This window comes from Entelurus aequoreus, linkage group LG11 (assembly GCF_033978785.1).
Source record: "Entelurus aequoreus isolate RoL-2023_Sb linkage group LG11, RoL_Eaeq_v1.1, whole genome shotgun sequence".
NCBI lineage: Eukaryota > Metazoa > Chordata > Actinopteri > Syngnathiformes > Syngnathidae > Entelurus > Entelurus aequoreus.
Genome location: NC_084741.1, coordinates 5,981,166 through 5,998,645, shown reverse-complemented (window position 1 = coordinate 5,998,645; position 17,480 = coordinate 5,981,166). Strand labels below are relative to the sequence as shown.

Genomic DNA, 17,480 nt, shown 5'->3' with positions numbered 1-17,480 from the left:
AATTGTAAACAATGACTTTTTTTACACAAAGATTTTTTTACACATACATTTTATACACTCAGTTTTTTTAAACTGAAATTTGTTCACGCGGATTTTTTTATTCAATAAAACGATCAGCTTAATTTGATTTAAAAGATTCAGTTGACAAGATTCAAAGGCAAAAATTCAGTTACACCCCCGACCCCAAAAGGGACAAGCGGTCGAAAATGGATGGATGGACAGTTACATAAATTCAGTAACTGTTTTGAAGCAGCAAATTTTGCTAGACTGAATTTTTTTACGCGGAATTTTTGTACGCTGTATTTTGAAACACAACATTTTTAAACAGTAAATGTTCATACACTAAATTTTTTTTCACTGAATTTTTATACACTGACGTATAAAACACTGAATCTTGAAAAACACGCATTTTGCTAAGAGATATTTTTCCAATGAAATTGTTATTATAATCGGATGCAAAAAAATTCAGTTCACAAAATTCAAATGCAAAAAATTCCATCCATCTATCCATTTTCTACCGCTTGTCCCTTTCGGGGTCGCTGGAGCCTATCTCAGCTGCATTCGGGCGGAAGGCGGGCTACACCCTGGACAAGTCACCACCTCATCACAGGGCCAAAACAGATAGACAGACAACAATTTTTTTTTAATTTTTTTTGTGTTGCCAATCAACCTATCCTCAGGTGCACGTTTTTTTTTTTTTTTTTTTTCAAAATTCAGTGTTTCAAGATTGTTACGAAATGTTTGTTTTTTTTAACTGCATGTTTTCCATGTTTGTTTGTTTTTTTAAACATGCAAAAAATTCAGTTTAAAAAAAACAAAAAAAAACTTTCGTAACAATCTTGAAACACTGAATTTTGAAAAACACGCATTTTGCTGAGAGATATTTTTCCAATGAAATTGTTAGTATATAAAAATAAATAAATAAAAATAAAGCTTTCCTAACAAATTAACCTCCACAGTTTCCCCCCTGAATTTTAATACACTGAAATTCTAAACAATGACTTTTTTACACTGAATTTTTATACACAGATTTTTTTTTACACATACGGTACATTTTATACACTCAGTTTTTTTAAACTGAATTTTGAAACGCAACATTTTTAAACTGTAAATTTTCATACACTACCGTAATTTCCGGACTATAAGCCGCACCTGACTATAAGCCGCACCAGCTAAATTTAGGGGAAAATACAGATTGCTCCATATATAAGCCGCACCCGACTATAAGCCGCAGGGTTTTGATGTGTAATTACCGTAGTATATAGGGGTTCCTGCTACCACGGAGGGGATTGTCGGGACAGAGATGACTGTTTGGGAACGCAAAGCGTCCCATTTATTAACAATAAATCTTTCAATCATTCAATCAAACTTTCACATCTTTGACATGGCGAACAGCATTCGTGCAGAGTACAAATAATACAACGGTGCAAAGTAATACAAAGTGCTCGCATGTACGTTATCAAAATAACCAGCCTACCGGTATATGAAAAGTCAGTCTTTAATCATTGTGTCATCGTCTTCCTCCTGCGTACTAAAACCACCGAAATCGTCTTCGTCGGTGTCGGTGAAGAACAGGCCGTAAATAAGCCGCACCGCTGTATAAGCCGCAGGGACCAGAACGAGGGGAAAAAGTAGCGGCTTATAGTCCGGAAATTACGGTACTTTTTTTTTTCATTGAATTTTTATACACTGAATTATAAAACACTGAATCTTGAAAAACATGCATTTTGCTAAGAGATATTATTCCAATGAAATTTTTAGTATAATCGGATGCAAAAAATTCCATCCATCCATCCATTTTCTACCGCTTGTCCCTTTCGGGCTCGCTGGAGCCTATCTCAGCTGCATTCGGGCGGAAGGCGGGGTAAACCCTGGACAAGTCACCCCCTCATCACAGGGCCAACACAGATAGACAGACAACATTTTTTTTTATTTTTGTGTGTGTTGCCAATCAACCTATCCCCAGGTGCACGTTTTTTTTTGTTTTTTTTTCAAAATTCAGTGTTTCAAGATTGTTAGGAAATGTTTTATTATTTTTTTAAACTGAATTTTTTGCATGTTTTTTTTTTAAACATGCAAAATATTCCGTTTAAAAAAACATTTTATACACTCAGTTTTTTTAAACTGAATTTTGAAACGCAACATTTTTAAACAGTACATTTTCATACACTACTTTTTTTTTTCACTGAATTTTTATACACTGAATTATAAAACACTGAATCTTGAAAAACACGCATTTTGCTAAGAGATATTTTTCCAATGAAATTGTTAGTATAATCGGATGCAAAAAAATCCATCCATCCATTTTCTACCGCTTGTCCCTTTCGGGCTCGCTGGAGCCTATCTCAGCTGCATTCGGGCGGAAGGCGGGGTAAACCCTGGACAAGTCACCACCTCATCACAGGGCCAACACAGATAGACAGACAACATTTTTTTAAATTTTTGTGTGTGTTGCCAATCAACCTATCCCCAGGTGCACGTTTTTTTCAAAATTCAGTGTTTCAAGATTGTTAGGAAAGTTGTTATTATTTTTTTAAACTGAATTTTTTGCATGTTTTTTTTTTTAAACATGCAAAAAATTCAGTTTAAAAAAACCAAAAAACCTTTTGTAACAATCTTGAAACACTGAATTTTGAAAAACATGCATTTTGCTAAGATATATTTTTCCAATGAAATGTTTAGTATAATCGGATGCAAAAAAATTCAGTTCACAAAATTCTAATGCAAAAAATTCAGTTACAAAACAAATAAAAACAACTTTCGTAACAAATTAACCTCCACAGTTTCCCCCCTGAATTTTAATACACTGAAATTCTAAACAATGACTTTTTTTACACTGAAATTTTATACACAGATTTTTTTTACACATACATTTTATACACTCGTTTTTTTTTTAACTGAACTTTGTTCACACTGATTTTTTTATTCAATAAAACGATCAGCCTAATTTCATGTAGAGATTCAGTTGACAAGATTCAAATGCAAAAATTCAGTTACACCCCCGACCCCAAAAGGGACAAGCGGTAGAAAATGGATGGATGGACAGTTACATAAATTCAGTTTCCCCACAAAGCCGCAGATGAAGCTCCCTTATCACAACTTGTAAATACAGTAAATAGTCTTGTTAGTCCTCCGAATGGTTCGTAGTGTCGCTAAAAGTCACACATTTCGACGTAAAAAATCAATTTTAATGTGTTTAAGCGGCCTGGGAAAGTAGGAGTTGTTAAGAAATGTGTGGAGTCACCTCAGCTCGGCCAGCAGAAAGAAGTAGGAGTTAAGAACCTCACCTCGGCCAGCAGAAAGAAGTAGGAGTTAAGAACCTCACCTCGGCCAGCAGTAAGAAGTAGGAGTTAAGAACCTCACCTCGGCCAGCAGAAAGAAGTAGGAGTTAAGAACCTCACCTCAGCCAGCGGCCGCCATTTTGAGTGCAGCGCCGCCGAGTCTCGTCTCACGTGTCCTGGTTCTCCTCTCACATGACCCGAGTGTTTGTTCCCGTGATCAGACCTCCTCCATCTCCATCTCCGTCCCCTGGCACCCACAGCCCCGCACTGCACCGCGACCCTGATGGATATGCTGGAACACAGTCTGGACACAGCCAGGTAAACAACAACAAAATGGCTAACTGACTCCGAGCTAACGCGGCTACATGCTAGCCCAGCGCTTTTATTTCAACGAGGTCGAAGCGAGAAAAGGCGGCAGATTTGGTGCACTTTTGTCGGCGAGGGAAGTTGGTGAGCTGCGTGCTGGTGTGGGTTTGAGCCGCAAAACAGGATGTCTTGTCGGGTATAAATGACCACAATGATGCTAGCAAAGTTAGCTCGGGGCTAGCTTTTAAAACATCAACACAGCGAGTATTCAACTCAACTGTTAAGAAGGACATATTCTAATAAAGTTGTGTCTAACCTGTAAATGATGTCAATGTAAGGCTTTGCCATACCACACTTTTTAATAACTCAAACTATAGCCATAAATAAAGTCATACATTAAAATAACACATTATGTTTACGCTAGTCAAAGATCGTCTCTGTTAGGATGGCTCTGCAGTTTTAATTCCTCAACTTCATATCCATATTAAATCCATAATTCTTAAAACGTTTTCATTAACGTGCCCAAAACAGCCTCTAGAATATCTTCAATATTACATCGTTTTTGCAATAAATATCTTGCAATTGATATATATATATATTACAGTCGTGGTCAAAAGTGTACATACACTTGTAAAGAACATAATGTCATGGCTGTCTTGAGTTTCCAATCATTTCTACAACTCTTATTTGTTTGTGATGTAGTGATTGGAGCACATACTTGTTGGTCACAAAAAACATTCATGAAGTTTGCTTCTTTTATGAATTTATTATGGGTCTACTGAAAATGTGAGCAAAAGTCAAAAGTATACATACGTCAATGTTAATATTTGCTTACATGTCCCTTGGCAAGTCTCACTGCAATAAGGCGCTTTTGGTAGCCATCCACACGCTTCTGCTTGAATTTTTGACCACTCCTCTTGACACAATTGGTGCAGTTCAGCTAAATTGGTTGGTTTTCTGACATGGACTTGTTTTTTTTCAGCATTGCCCACACATTTAAGTCAGGACTATAGGAAGGCCATTCTAAAACCTTAATTCTAGCCTGATTTAGCCATTCCTTTATCACTTTTGAGGTGTGTTTGTGGTCATTGTCCTGTTGGAACACCCAACAAGACCCAACCTCCGGGCTGATGATTTTAGCTTGTCCTGAAGAATTTGGAGCTAATCCTCCTTTTTCATTGTCCCATTTAAAGCAGCAGTTCCATCCATCCATCCATCTTCTTCCGCTTATCTGAGGTCGGGTCGCGGGGGCAGCAGCCTAAGCAGGGAAGCCCAGACTTCCCTCTCCCCAGCCACTTCGTCTAGCTCTTCCCGGGGGATCCCGAGGCGTTCCCAGGCCAGCCGGGAGACATAGTCTTCCCAACGTGTCCTGGGTCTTCCCCGTGGCCTCCTACCGGTCGGACGTGCCCTAAACACCTCCCTAGGGAGGCGTTCGGGTGGCATCCTGACCAGATGCCCGAACCACCTCATCTGGCTCCTCTCGATGTGGAGGAGCAGTGGCTTTACTTTGAGCTCCTCCCGGATGACAGAGCTTCTCACCCTATCTCTAAGGGAGAGACCCGCCACCCGGCGGAGGAAACTCATTTCGGCCGCTTGTACCCGTGATCTTGTCCTTTCGGTCATAACCCAAAGCTCATGACCATAGGTGAGGATGGGAACGTAGATCGACCGGTAAATTGAGAGCTTTGCCTTGTGGCTCAGCTCCTTCTTCACCACAACGGACCGATACAGCGCCCGCATTACTAAAGACAGTTCCATTGGCAGCAAAACAGGCCCAGAGCATAATACTACCACCACCATGCTTGACGGTAGGCATGGTGTTCCTGGGAATAAAGGCCTCACCTTTTCTCTTCCAAGCATATTGCTGGGTATTGTAGCCAAAGAGCTCCATTTTTGTTTCATCTGACATCACATGGACAAAGATAAGACCTTCTGGAGGAAAGTTCTGTGGTACAAGTGTATGTACCACAACTTTTGACCACGACTGTAAAATATATTGGATTTATGTTTTTTTGAAGAGTCATATCATAACATGTAATCATACTTGCCAAGCCTCCCGAATTTTCCGGGAGACTCCAGAAATTCAGCGCCTCTCCCGAAAACCTCCCGGGACAAATATTCTCCCGAAAATCTCCCGATTTTCAGCCGGAGCTGGAGGCCACGCCCCCTCCAGCTCCATGCGGACCTGAGTGACAGTCGACAGCCTGTTCTCACGTCCGCTAGAGTGCAGTGCACAACTGCGCACACAAGGAGACGAAGCAGAAGAACGAGGAAGATACAGACATGGCGACGCCGCCGACGAGCAAGATGAAGAAATACGCTTGTAAGTTCCAAACCGCAGCTGCGATTGGATCTGGATAGCCTCTGGGAAGAAGTAGTGGAGTGCCAAGTGCTTGGCAGTGAAGATCTTTTTCAGGAAGCAAGGATTGACCGGTTTTGGGCCATGCTAGGGAGAGATGGAAGATTCCAGACTCTAGTGCATTTGATGAAAGCACTTTTGTGCGTGCCACACAGCAATGCATCATCAGAGAGGGTAGGGTGCTCAGCATGGTTAGAAAAATAGCGACAGAGAATAAAACAAGGATGGACAATTCAACCCTTAACTCAACAATGAGTAGATGAGTGTTATGTGTGTGTATGTGTGTAAATAAATGAACACTGAAATTCAAGTATTTATTTTATATATATATATATATATATATATATATATATATATATATATATATATATATATATATATATATATATATATATATATATATATATACCGTATTTTCCGCACCATAAGGCGCCCCGTGTTATTAGCCGCACGTTCAATGAACGGCATATTTCAAAACTTTGTTTACCTATTAGCCGCACCTACGCTACGCTAAAGGGAATGTCAACAAAACAGTCAGATAGGTCAGTCAAACTTTAATAATATATTACAAACCAGCGTTCTAACAACTCTGTTCACTCCCAAAATGTAACTCAAAATAGTGCAGAGCAATAGCAAAATCAATAACTCAACGTTGCTCGAACGTTAATGTCACACAACACACAAAATAAACATTTAAAGCTCACTTTCTGAAGTTATTACTCATCCACAAATCCATCGAATTATTCTTCTTCGGTGTGCTTCACTTGTTTTTTGACACCATCTGTGAAGTGGACGCGCATGCAGTCGTAGGTCAACAGGAACGTAGCTGCGTGAAAAAAGTCACCCGGTGTCTTCGCGTAAACGTCTATCAACCACTCGCTCATCTTTTCTTCATCCATCCATCCCTTCGAGTTAGCTTTTATGATGACGCCGGCTGGAAAGTTCTCTTTTGGCAAGGTCTTCCTTTTGAATATCACCATGTGTGGAAGTTTCTGGCCGTTAGCATGGCAAGCTAGAACCACGGTGAAGACGACTTCTCATTACCTGTGGTGCGAATATTCACCGTACGTGTTCCCGTTGTATCCACAGTGCGGTTCACGGGAATATCAAAAGTCAGTGGAACCTTGTACGCGTGTCTCTTAGTAGGAGACATTTTGTGGTCTTTACAGAAACACACAAATGAAATGAAACGTAATATCCGCGCGCTTCTTCTTCTACGGGGGCGGGTGCGGTTGCTTACCGTAGAAGAAGAAGCGCTTCCTCTTCTACGGGGAAAAAAGATGGCGGCTGTTTACCGTAGTTGCGAGACCTAAACTTTATGAAAATAAATATTAATATTAATCCATATATAAGGCGCACCGGGTTATTAGCCGCACTGGTTTTTAGGTGCGGCTTATGGTGTGGAAAATACGGTGTATATATATATATATATATATATATATATATGAAAGACTTTACTTGGTGAATTCTAACTGTAAATATACTCCTCCCCTCTTAACCACGCCCCCCACCTCCCGAAATCGGAGGTCTCAAGGTTGGCAAGTATGCATGTAATGGTGGTTCTTTGGTCAAATGTTTGCATAGATTATGTTTTTCAAGCTGCTTTCTCAACATCTCTTCAGGAGGCGCCGTTTTGTAGGCGGTCTTATTTCCATGGCTACGCTACGACAGCGTTTTCTGTCGCCATTTTTGTTGTAGTTTTTAGCGCTTCCATAGCGAGTTTACTGACAGATATGAATTAGAAATATACGCTACTTTGTATTAGAATTGGCAGCAGCGGAGGATGCATATACATGTATGAGCCAGTCCGCCCCACAACAAGAGGATAGCAGAAAAGGACCTTAAGGAATACAACGTGAGATGGCGTACCCATGCAAAGCACTCTGGGTAAATTTATACCACGTGTGGATAATCCGCTGACGTCGCACTTGGGGAAAAACGAAATGAGCAAATTCCAAACTGCTTGTTTCCCCCCTGTATCTTTGCAATTCTGCAAGGGTATTATTTCACGTTTTCGGGACTTCTCCAGGTCCCAAATACACAACAGCAGGTACCAGTGGGTAATAAATGTTGCTTTTGCATGATAGGACCCCCTCATGCTTGTCTTTTTTGGCCTGGTTAAGTCCATTTGCTGTGTGAACGCAGACTAAGACCAAAAGGACTAGACCGAACAACTTTATGCAAATGCTTAACTGGAGAGCATAATTTGGTCCACTGATAAAAAGATACAAGCGTGATCACAAACTAGACTGCACTGAAGTGACCACCAAGTATATATTTCTTGTAAATCGTTGGTTCGGACCATAGTACTGAACTACGCCGATTTTATTTTTGACAACAGTTGTGCTCACTAAAACTGTCATTTTTTTGTGTTTATCTGCAGCCAAGATAAACAAGAAGAAGACGGGCAGGCATCTGAAGGTAAACGTTAAATACAAATATTACTTGTACATGAATAAACATGCTGTATGTTTGTATTTGTGGAAATGCATGGACAGACATGTTGGGCCACCGTCGTTTATAGGGGTGTCAAAAAATTTTTTTGTAAATTAATCAATTCTTATTTGTAATGGTTCTTAACTGTTTAAAAAAAATGTGTATAGATTTTTTTTTTATCTATCCAAGAGGCTGGAGAGGATATATTTTTGATGTAGATGATCTATATCTGCTGTACAGATTTACTTTAGAGAAGAGAAGTGTTGGATACTTCTCTTGTTGCCTTATTTGTATTTGACTTTATTAAATGTTTGTGTAGAATTTTATGAAACAAAACCAGTTTTCTTTTAAGTAATATAGAAATTGATCATCTCTGTTTATCTATTTTATAGATGAATGTAGTTCAACATAGAACTGGCATCCAATGTTATTAAAAAGTATACCATTTTAATCGAGAATCAATTCAGAATTGAATCGTGACCCCCAAGAATTGAATCGAATTGTGCGGGGCCCAAAGATTTACAGCCTTAATAAGTTACCAGGACAGTGCCATTGCATAATACATAATATTAGTAATACTACTTCTGTGATGTCACCGCCATTAGTGAGAGACAATCAATTATTTTATCTTCCGAGGTTAATAACCCATTCTTTGACTACCAGGCCAAAACCACCATGATTTACTACAAAAATGGGTTAAGAACTAAAAAAAACCTTATTAAAAGATAGAAAGATTGTTTTTAAAGAAACACTTACAATTTTCATGTCAATACAACATTTACAATATGGGGAAAAGTAATTATAATTAATCTTTCATATTTTTATCTGTATTTTGAACGTAATTTACCAAGGTAAGAAAATACAAAAGTGTGTTTTCCCAAGCATAATTTGACAATAACTGTAAATGCACTGTAAAACAAATTGCTGGCTTGCATATGTTGTCACGTCCCTTTTGCTTCGTTGCGATGTAATGCACTTGGAGGGCAAACAAGCCTGAGCCGAGTGATGGATAAAGAGTTTGAGCTTTCCAAGCGTTCAAATCGAAAGATATAAAAGAGCTTTTAAGAGAGTCCTGAAAGAAAATGGTTTGTAAAAGGAATACAGTCAGGGTAAATACAAGTGTGCCAGGGGAAAATGGCTCTCAAACATATTGCTTTAATCTTGTGAAGGACAGTCAGACCCTGCTCGTGACTGCACTGATCACTTCGTAAAGGTTTGTCTGAACATTTGATTTGTTTGAGAAACTTTCTGTGAGGCAGCCAGGTTTATTCTTTACTTTATAGTTAGTGTTTGAGAGCAGAAATAACCGTAAACTATGGACAAGAGATTGAATTAGTTTGTTTGTGCTCTTTTAAGTTATGTCTAAATATACTTACGAAGACTTCGGTTGTGGAAATAAACTAACATCATGTCAAGTCCTGGTAATTAATATTGTGATTGTTGCTCCAATCCACCGGGTTCTCGTTGTCGATTTTCATAGCGGAAACTAAAAGCTAGTTGTTGTTGTTGCTTTTGTGCAGGGACGCCTGCACAAAGCCTTTATTCGACATAGATGACCACACTATAGGTCTTTAGTGCTATTTTTTTTCTCATCAAAAGACATCCTTAATAGTATTATTAACTAGAATAATTTCTTTTTTTTTTTCATATATTCATTTATTTCAGGCAATGACATAAAAAAAAGTACAAGGTAGACAACACATAATAATATAAATTACCGTAATTTCCGGACTATAAGCCACTACTTTTTCCCCTCGTTCTGGTCCCTGCGGCTTATACAAGGGTGCGGCTTATTTACGGCCTGTTCTTCTCCGACACCGACGAAGAGGATTTCGGTGGTTTTAGTACGCAGGAGGAAGACGATGACACAATGATTAAAGACTGACTTTTCATATACCGGTAGGCTGGTTATTTTGATAATGTACAGGCGAGCACTTTGTATTACTTTGCACCGTTGTATTATTTGTACTCTGCACGAATGCTGTTCGCCATGTCAAAGATGTGAAAGTTTATTGAATGATTGAAAGATTTATTGTTAATAAATGGGACGCTTTGCGTTCCCAAACAGTCATCTCTGTCCCGACAATCCGCTCCGTGGTAGCAGGAACCCCTATATACTACGCTAATTACACATCAAAACCCTGCGGCTTATAGTCGGGTGCGGCTTATATATGGAGCAATCTGTATTTTCCCCTAAATTTAGCTGGTGCGGCTTATAGTCCGGAAATTACGGTAATACAAAAGGTAATGTACAGTATGTAAGCATGATGATCCAGTTTTGCCTGAAAGGGAGTGGGAAGAAGATAATTTATTTAATCCCACCCCCATTTCTCCATTCAGTGATTAATACATTGAGTTTCACTCTTACTTTGTTCAAGGATTATAATACAAATGTTGTATCATGGTGGCATTACCACAGGTAACTATAATTATTACACTGTAACAATAATTTGTATCCACAATGTAGGAAGAATGAACATACCAACAATTTGTAAGGGACAAAATACAAACAATGTTAATAGACAACATAGCACATGTTAACACTTTGAGACAGAGTACAACAGCAGGTCAATTTAAAGACCCTCATCTCTATATTTGAACCAGACCCCATGTTTGTATAATAATTTAAATCGATTAATAGTTTGGCATTGCTTGTGTTGTAAGTCCAGTTTGTTCCATATTTAGATTGATACATCTCTTGTAGGCTTACCAACATACGGAATCTTGATATCACAAAATATTGCTGGAAAGCAAACATTGCTGAACAACAGGGAAATCTAGATAAACAATGAGACAAAATATCAACTTCTCACAATAAAAACAACTGTGGACATAAATTGGAGATAACAAACTATTTGTAGCAGGAAATCAACTGCAAAAACTGAACTTATCCTTTTTGTCATCGGCATCACGATCATACGATTAAATACGTTACTTACCGTTGCACGGATAAGTCCAACATTATCGTTTACGGATTAATGCTTAAATGGTGAAACCCTCCAAATGTAAAGACATGATGTGCATCTAATCCTTTCTACTTTAAATCCTCGTCAGTGTGGAAAGAAGTGCGGTCGAGCAGTAACTTTCAGTTTCACCGTCGACTTCGGTGATGATGGTTTAAATCTTTAGAAAATGATATTTTGTAAGAGTGTATAAATCCACCCTATGCCATTTTAATATTGTTTCAGGATAGCTTGTACATTTCCCTCCTAAACCTTTCAAAATACGCCCAAGTGTGCACTGTTGCAGGTAAATAAACAATAGCCTGATGGGACTCTTGCCCTCCACTTGAAATCCAGATGTGCCTCTAAGTCACCTGATTGCATAGGAGGGCTGACATTATGCTACAATTAACCAACAGCGACCCTTCTGGCTGCAGCCAACATGGTGGCTAAAATGTATGATTTTATGTATAAAATATACACATATGATGCAATATAACTTACCTAGAGGATTATAATTTACTACGTTAAGAGTGTCATGTAAGGTATTTTAATCAAAGATGCAGACACAATTAAATATTTATGTGTGAGATATTTTTTTGACTGAAAGAAAACTTTAAATGCCAGTATTTGTCCACATATGTCAACTTTTGCATAATAAGTGCACTGAAACTATATTACTGGTAGTGGCTGGACTACAAGTTCATGGGGACTTGGCTTGTGTTGATAAACGTGCAGCAGGACATTGTGACCTGACAGTATTCCATCTGTTGTTTGTTTTTAAATCACTACTACTAGATTATGTCTTATTAGATGTTGTTGTTGTGACTGAAAAAACATTTCCTTCTGGGCTTCTTCAGACGGAACCGACGAGCAGACGGCTGTCACGATAGCCAGCGTACAGCAGGCCTCAGCGTTTGGGGATCACAACATACAATACCAGTTCCGTGCAGAGGGCGGACAGGTAAGTCCAGACTGAATGCACCGTTTAACCTTGGGGTCGGCAACCCGTGGCTCTTTAGCGCCAACCTAGTGGCTCCCTGGAGCTTTTTCAAAAATGTACGAAAATGGAAAAAGATTGGGTGAAAAATATATTTAGTTTTAATATGGTTTGTGTGGGAGGACATACATGACACAACTCTTCCTTATTGTTAGAAAGCCCACTGTTTAATATGTTTGTGTTTATGCTTCTCTAGTGAGAGTATTTGACGAGCGCCGTTTTGCGCCCACTTGCGAGTAGCCAGCTACTAGCTAGCTTGAGCTGTTAATAACGCTAGTTGCGACTCGGGATGTCATGGTATGAACATTTCTTGTTACGGTTATTGTGACCAAAATGATCACTGTTATCATTATTATTGCTGTATTTTTAAATGTGCTCAACATTTTCAAAAAAGTACTTCAACTGAAATCTTTTAACCCAAGTTTTTAAAAAAACAATAGAAAATGATATCCTTTGATGAAGAAAAATGTTTGTAGATAAGAACACAAGCATTATAAACAAAGTGATATGGCAGAAACACAATAATAACATACATAAATACAAATAAATGTGAAAATTGTGCAAGATGGCACCTGATGGCCATAAGATGTAATGCACTGTTTGTCCATATCCATCCATCCATTTTCTACCGCTTATTCCTTTCGGGGTCGCGGGGGGCGCTGGAACCTATCTCAGCTACAATCGGGCAGAAGGCGGGGTACACCCTGGACAAGACGCCACCTCATCACAGGGCCAACACAGATAGACAGACAACATTCAATCAATCCAATCCACTTTATTTATATAGCACATTTACACAACAAGAATGTTTCCAAAGTGCTGCACAGCCATGTTAAAAACCGTATTCAAAACAATATTATGTTCCACCAATGACTGAATAAAAACCAAAAATAAATGAATAGAAAACCAATATAAAAACCAATATAAAAAATAAATATGATTAAAAAACGATTTCAAAGGGTAAAACCAATTAAAACAGTAAAATAGAAACACAGAGGACAACAGAGGACAGAAGACCACACAACTCACGTAGTGTTAAAAGCCAAAGAATAAAAGTGGGTCTTAAGACGAGACTTAAAACACTCCACTTTGGGAGCAGTTTGAACATGGAGGGGCAGAGTGTTCCAGGGCTTAGGGCCGACCACAGAGAAGGCCCTGTCTCCCCTGGTTTTAAGTCTCGTCCTGGGCACCACGAGCTGGAGCTGGCTCTCGGACCTCAGAGCGCGCGCAGGAGTGTACATTTGGATTCACACTCACATTCACACACTAGGGCCAATTTAGTGTTGCCAATCAACTTATCCCCAGGTGCATGTCTTAAAAATAGTGTTCATATATGAGATGTAGTCTTACACATAGGGCTGCACGAATGTGGCCAGAAATAATAATCATGGTCATTTGTATCAATATTGAAATCACGATTATTAATGACAATTATTCATTAATTCATATAAAACTGTGTTGGGGTGGGTGTGACTCATCAAGGGTTGGAATTGGGGGTTAAATCACCAAAAATGATTCCTGGGCAAGGCCACCGCTGCTGCCCACTGCTCCCCTCACCTCCCAGGGGGTAATCAAGTGTGATGGGTCAAATGCAGAGAATAATTTCGCCACACCTAGTGTGTGTGTGTGACAATCATTAGTACTTTAACTTTAATCATGTAATGTCTAATAAAAAGGCTATAAATAAACGTTATCCATATATTTAAAGACAAATATTGGTGTTTTTGTTCATGAATAGTATCAATGTGTCAGCTTTTTCTCATTACATGATGCCTTTATTTCTATTTTTACATTTTGATAGAGGGATGTATTTTTTTTAGTTTTGTACACTGACATGTACCTAATGTATGTACACTGACATGTACTAAATGTATGTACATGTACATGCTGTATCAGGATATTTGAGCAGAAATATGTCGACAAGGAATTAGAGATACACCTTAAACATTAACAACATGCCATGTCACATGAATGGTTTTTAAAGTAATAACTTTGTGACATTAAAAAAAAAAACGCAATTAATGTAAAAAAAACATGGTGTTTACTTTTCGATATCAATATATAACACAAAGCAGTTTGGCTAATGAAGATAATATCTAGTAAACAAGTTTGAGCTGCTTCTGCTGCTGCTTTATTGCCTTTGAGTTAAGAACAGTTAATGCTAGATTATAAATCATGCATATAGTATAGTAGAAGGCTGAAGTTGGTCAACTTCAACCAACCACACGCTACCAACTGGACACTATATGACTTTCAACAAATGAAACACAGTAGAAGACCCGAAAACATCGCTAGAAAGCTTTTTTATCTGATGACTGAGAATTATTCCGAATTTACCAGCTCAAAGAGAGCACAAGTGCTGAAAGATAAAACGCATCCCAATCAGTTTAAAATGAAATTAATTCATTATTTATGAGGTATATTGAATATAACACACACTATTTGCCTTGTCACCCACAACACAAAAGCTAAGATAAAAGTTTAGCATATATATACTGATGCACATTGAATTGGATTTAGCATCTTTAATGCTAAAAATGTGTCAACGTGGTCGTCCGCATTCTTTTAATTTTAAGTATGGAGCCCTCAGTGTAAAACGTTTGCACATTTTACCACTAGTACTGGGAAAATCTGGAATTTTGGAAAATTGAAATGTAAAAACTGTATTAAAAAACCCCCAAAAGAATTAGGAATAAAATAAAATTGAATTTTGGAAAGAAAAACATAATTAATAGGGCCCAATATATCTGATCATTTCCCCCAGAACGGTTTCTGATAGTATATTGTATCCAGATGGGTTTTACAAGATGTTTTGATGTTCTGCACCCAGGTTAGTGGGAGCTCGCTAGTTCGGTCACATGTTTAAGTGCCTGCAGCGTCAGGCTTTGTAACACATAAACAGAATGTGTTTTTTGTGGGTTTTTTAAACAGATTTTCAAAGTGAACACTTCACACAATATTGCAATTACATGGACACCAACAACACCCAGAGAAAAGAAAATCTGATTATATAAATAAAAGAGAGACTATTGTTCAATACTCTCTCTTTTATTCTAGTTTGAGATATTTTTTTAATCGATCAGACCAGTCTGTGAATATTTTCCTGTTTAGGTTAGCGGGTAAGTAAACGTTTACATTTACTTTCTTCTTTTTAAAGGGGACTTTTTTGTTGAGTTAATAAAGAGGACATTTCATCACAAAAGAAGTATGGCCAGTGCCCTCATTTGCAATACAATGTAAACTTTTATGATGACCCTGCCCAATTAAGAATCAGAATCAAGAACCGTTAAGAACTGGAATCCGAGCCGAACTCGTTCAAATTCGAACCGAGCAAACTTTACCCAGGGTGTCCAAACTTTTCTCACCTAGCGGAAAATTGGAGGATCCGTGCGGGAGGAGGGGATTACTTTTATTCATTTTGTACATAAAAGTTGCTAAAACTAATCCAATGTGCAGTGGGGACGGCGTGGCGAAGTTGGTAGAGTGGCTGTGCCAGCAATTGGAGTGTTGCTGGTTACTGGGGTTCAATTCCCACCTTCAACCTTCCTAGTCACGTCCGTTGTGTCCTTGGGCAAGACACTTCACCCTTTGCCTCTGATGGCTGCTGGTTAGCGCCTTGCATGGCAGCTCCCGCCATCAGTGTGTGAATGTGTGTGTGAATGGGTAAATGTGGAAATACTGTCAAAGCGCTTTGAGTACCTTGAAGGTAGAAAAGCGCTATACAAGTATAACCCATTTATCATTTATCATTTAACCTTAATTTAAGAACTTATTTGGTTCTGGAACGGGGTTTGTAACTCAAAAAGTTTGTATGGTGAAGCAAATTTCTCCATAGGAAACAATGTAAATAATTGTTTCCAGCTTTGACAAAAGTCCATATTTTAGTGAAGGTTTGTGCACAAAATTAAGTGCTGCACAGTATTGTATATCAAACCAAAATAACAAGGGTGCAATGGAACAACTTTGTCTTTATTAACAAGCCAAAACAATATTTTGGTTCCCTCACAAACGATCAGAAATCACAAAAATCCTTAACTTTAACAACCATATTGCTACAGTAATAAACATTTAAGATCGGGGAAGGGACTGTGTGTAAAACATTTAAGATGCCTTCTCCTCTGTTGTGAAATAAATCTGCTCTGGCATATTTTTTCAGAAAAGTTCGGTCTCATCACAATTAAAACTTGTTGTGGTACGAAGCCTGCTTTGTTGATTCTTCCATACTTGTCAGCACCACAATGTACTTTTCACAAATAGTCTTTTTTTATTTTTATTTTTAACTCTACAGCGATTCCTGCCTTCTTTCCTCACTGGTCTGTTGTCATTTTGGGACTCATATTGATTTAGCAAAATGGACAAAACTTGTCAAAATGCAAAAAAAAACCCTGCACACACGGAGAAGTGACTATAGTAGCAGCAAGTGACGTGATGGGTTTTGCCTCCCCTAAAATGCTGTGCCCTGCTTTCTGCCTGCAGGACACAAAACGAATGAACGAAGCATCCGAAAAAACAAAGACATGGTTCGCACACGAAGGCACATTTGGTTCAATCTAAAAGATCGTAAATCGAAACGTTCACAAGTAGAGGGGTTCGTAACCGAGGTTCCACTGTAAGTCAACATATGCTAAGCTATCCAAACAAAACATAATGTGATGAAGCAAATTGCTGTAATATTTGTGTGATATATCTCATTAACAATGAATTCATTGTAGTTTTCGGGTTTAGCAAATAAAAAAACAAGATGCGGGTGGGAAATGGTTCAGAGGCTGCACTTTAGATATATATTTTTAATTAGGGAGGGGTGCAAGCTGTGATTTTTTTAACAAAAAGAAGGTTTTGTGCATCAGAAGGTCCAATTTTCTTAAATATAGCATGTGCTTGAGTTTACGTCCACCTAAAAGTTATTTTTGTATAAGTTTGTTGTTTTGTCCGGATTCACTTACCCTCTCCCATTTTAGTGTTTAGCGGGTTTTCTGTGACCTGAAGGTGTGAGTGTGTGTTTCCCCCCCCCATCCTCTCTCATCTCATGACTGACTCTCGTCTTGACCCTGCCTGCGTGTCGCTGCTGCTAATGGACACCTTGCTGATGAATGAATACAGAAAAGTGACGTTAATGTTGGTGTATCCTCATCAGGATGCTTTGCAGTAACACTCGC

At 38.6% G+C, this 17,480-nt stretch overlaps 1 protein-coding gene across 6 annotated transcripts in view; it reads left to right on the top strand.

The window, feature by feature from the left end:
* Positions 1-3,007: 3,007 nt before the first annotated feature.
* LOC133659710 (upstream stimulatory factor 2) overlaps positions 3,008-17,480 on the top strand; it is a 36,630-nt gene continuing 22,157 nt past the window's right edge. The window contains exons 1-4 of one of the 6 annotated variants that reach the window (XM_062062315.1): positions 3,009-3,111; positions 3,202-3,599; positions 8,330-8,367; positions 12,185-12,288. In XM_062062315.1, the coding sequence (XP_061918299.1) occupies positions 3,565-3,599; positions 8,330-8,367; positions 12,185-12,288 (177 nt within the window). In that variant the 5' untranslated portion in view covers positions 3,009-3,111; positions 3,202-3,564. Of the gene's footprint in view, positions 3,600-8,329; positions 8,368-12,184; positions 12,289-17,480 lie in introns of all 6 variants that reach the window. The other 5 variants (XM_062062316.1, XM_062062317.1, XM_062062318.1 and 2 more) reach the window with 5 other exon arrangements.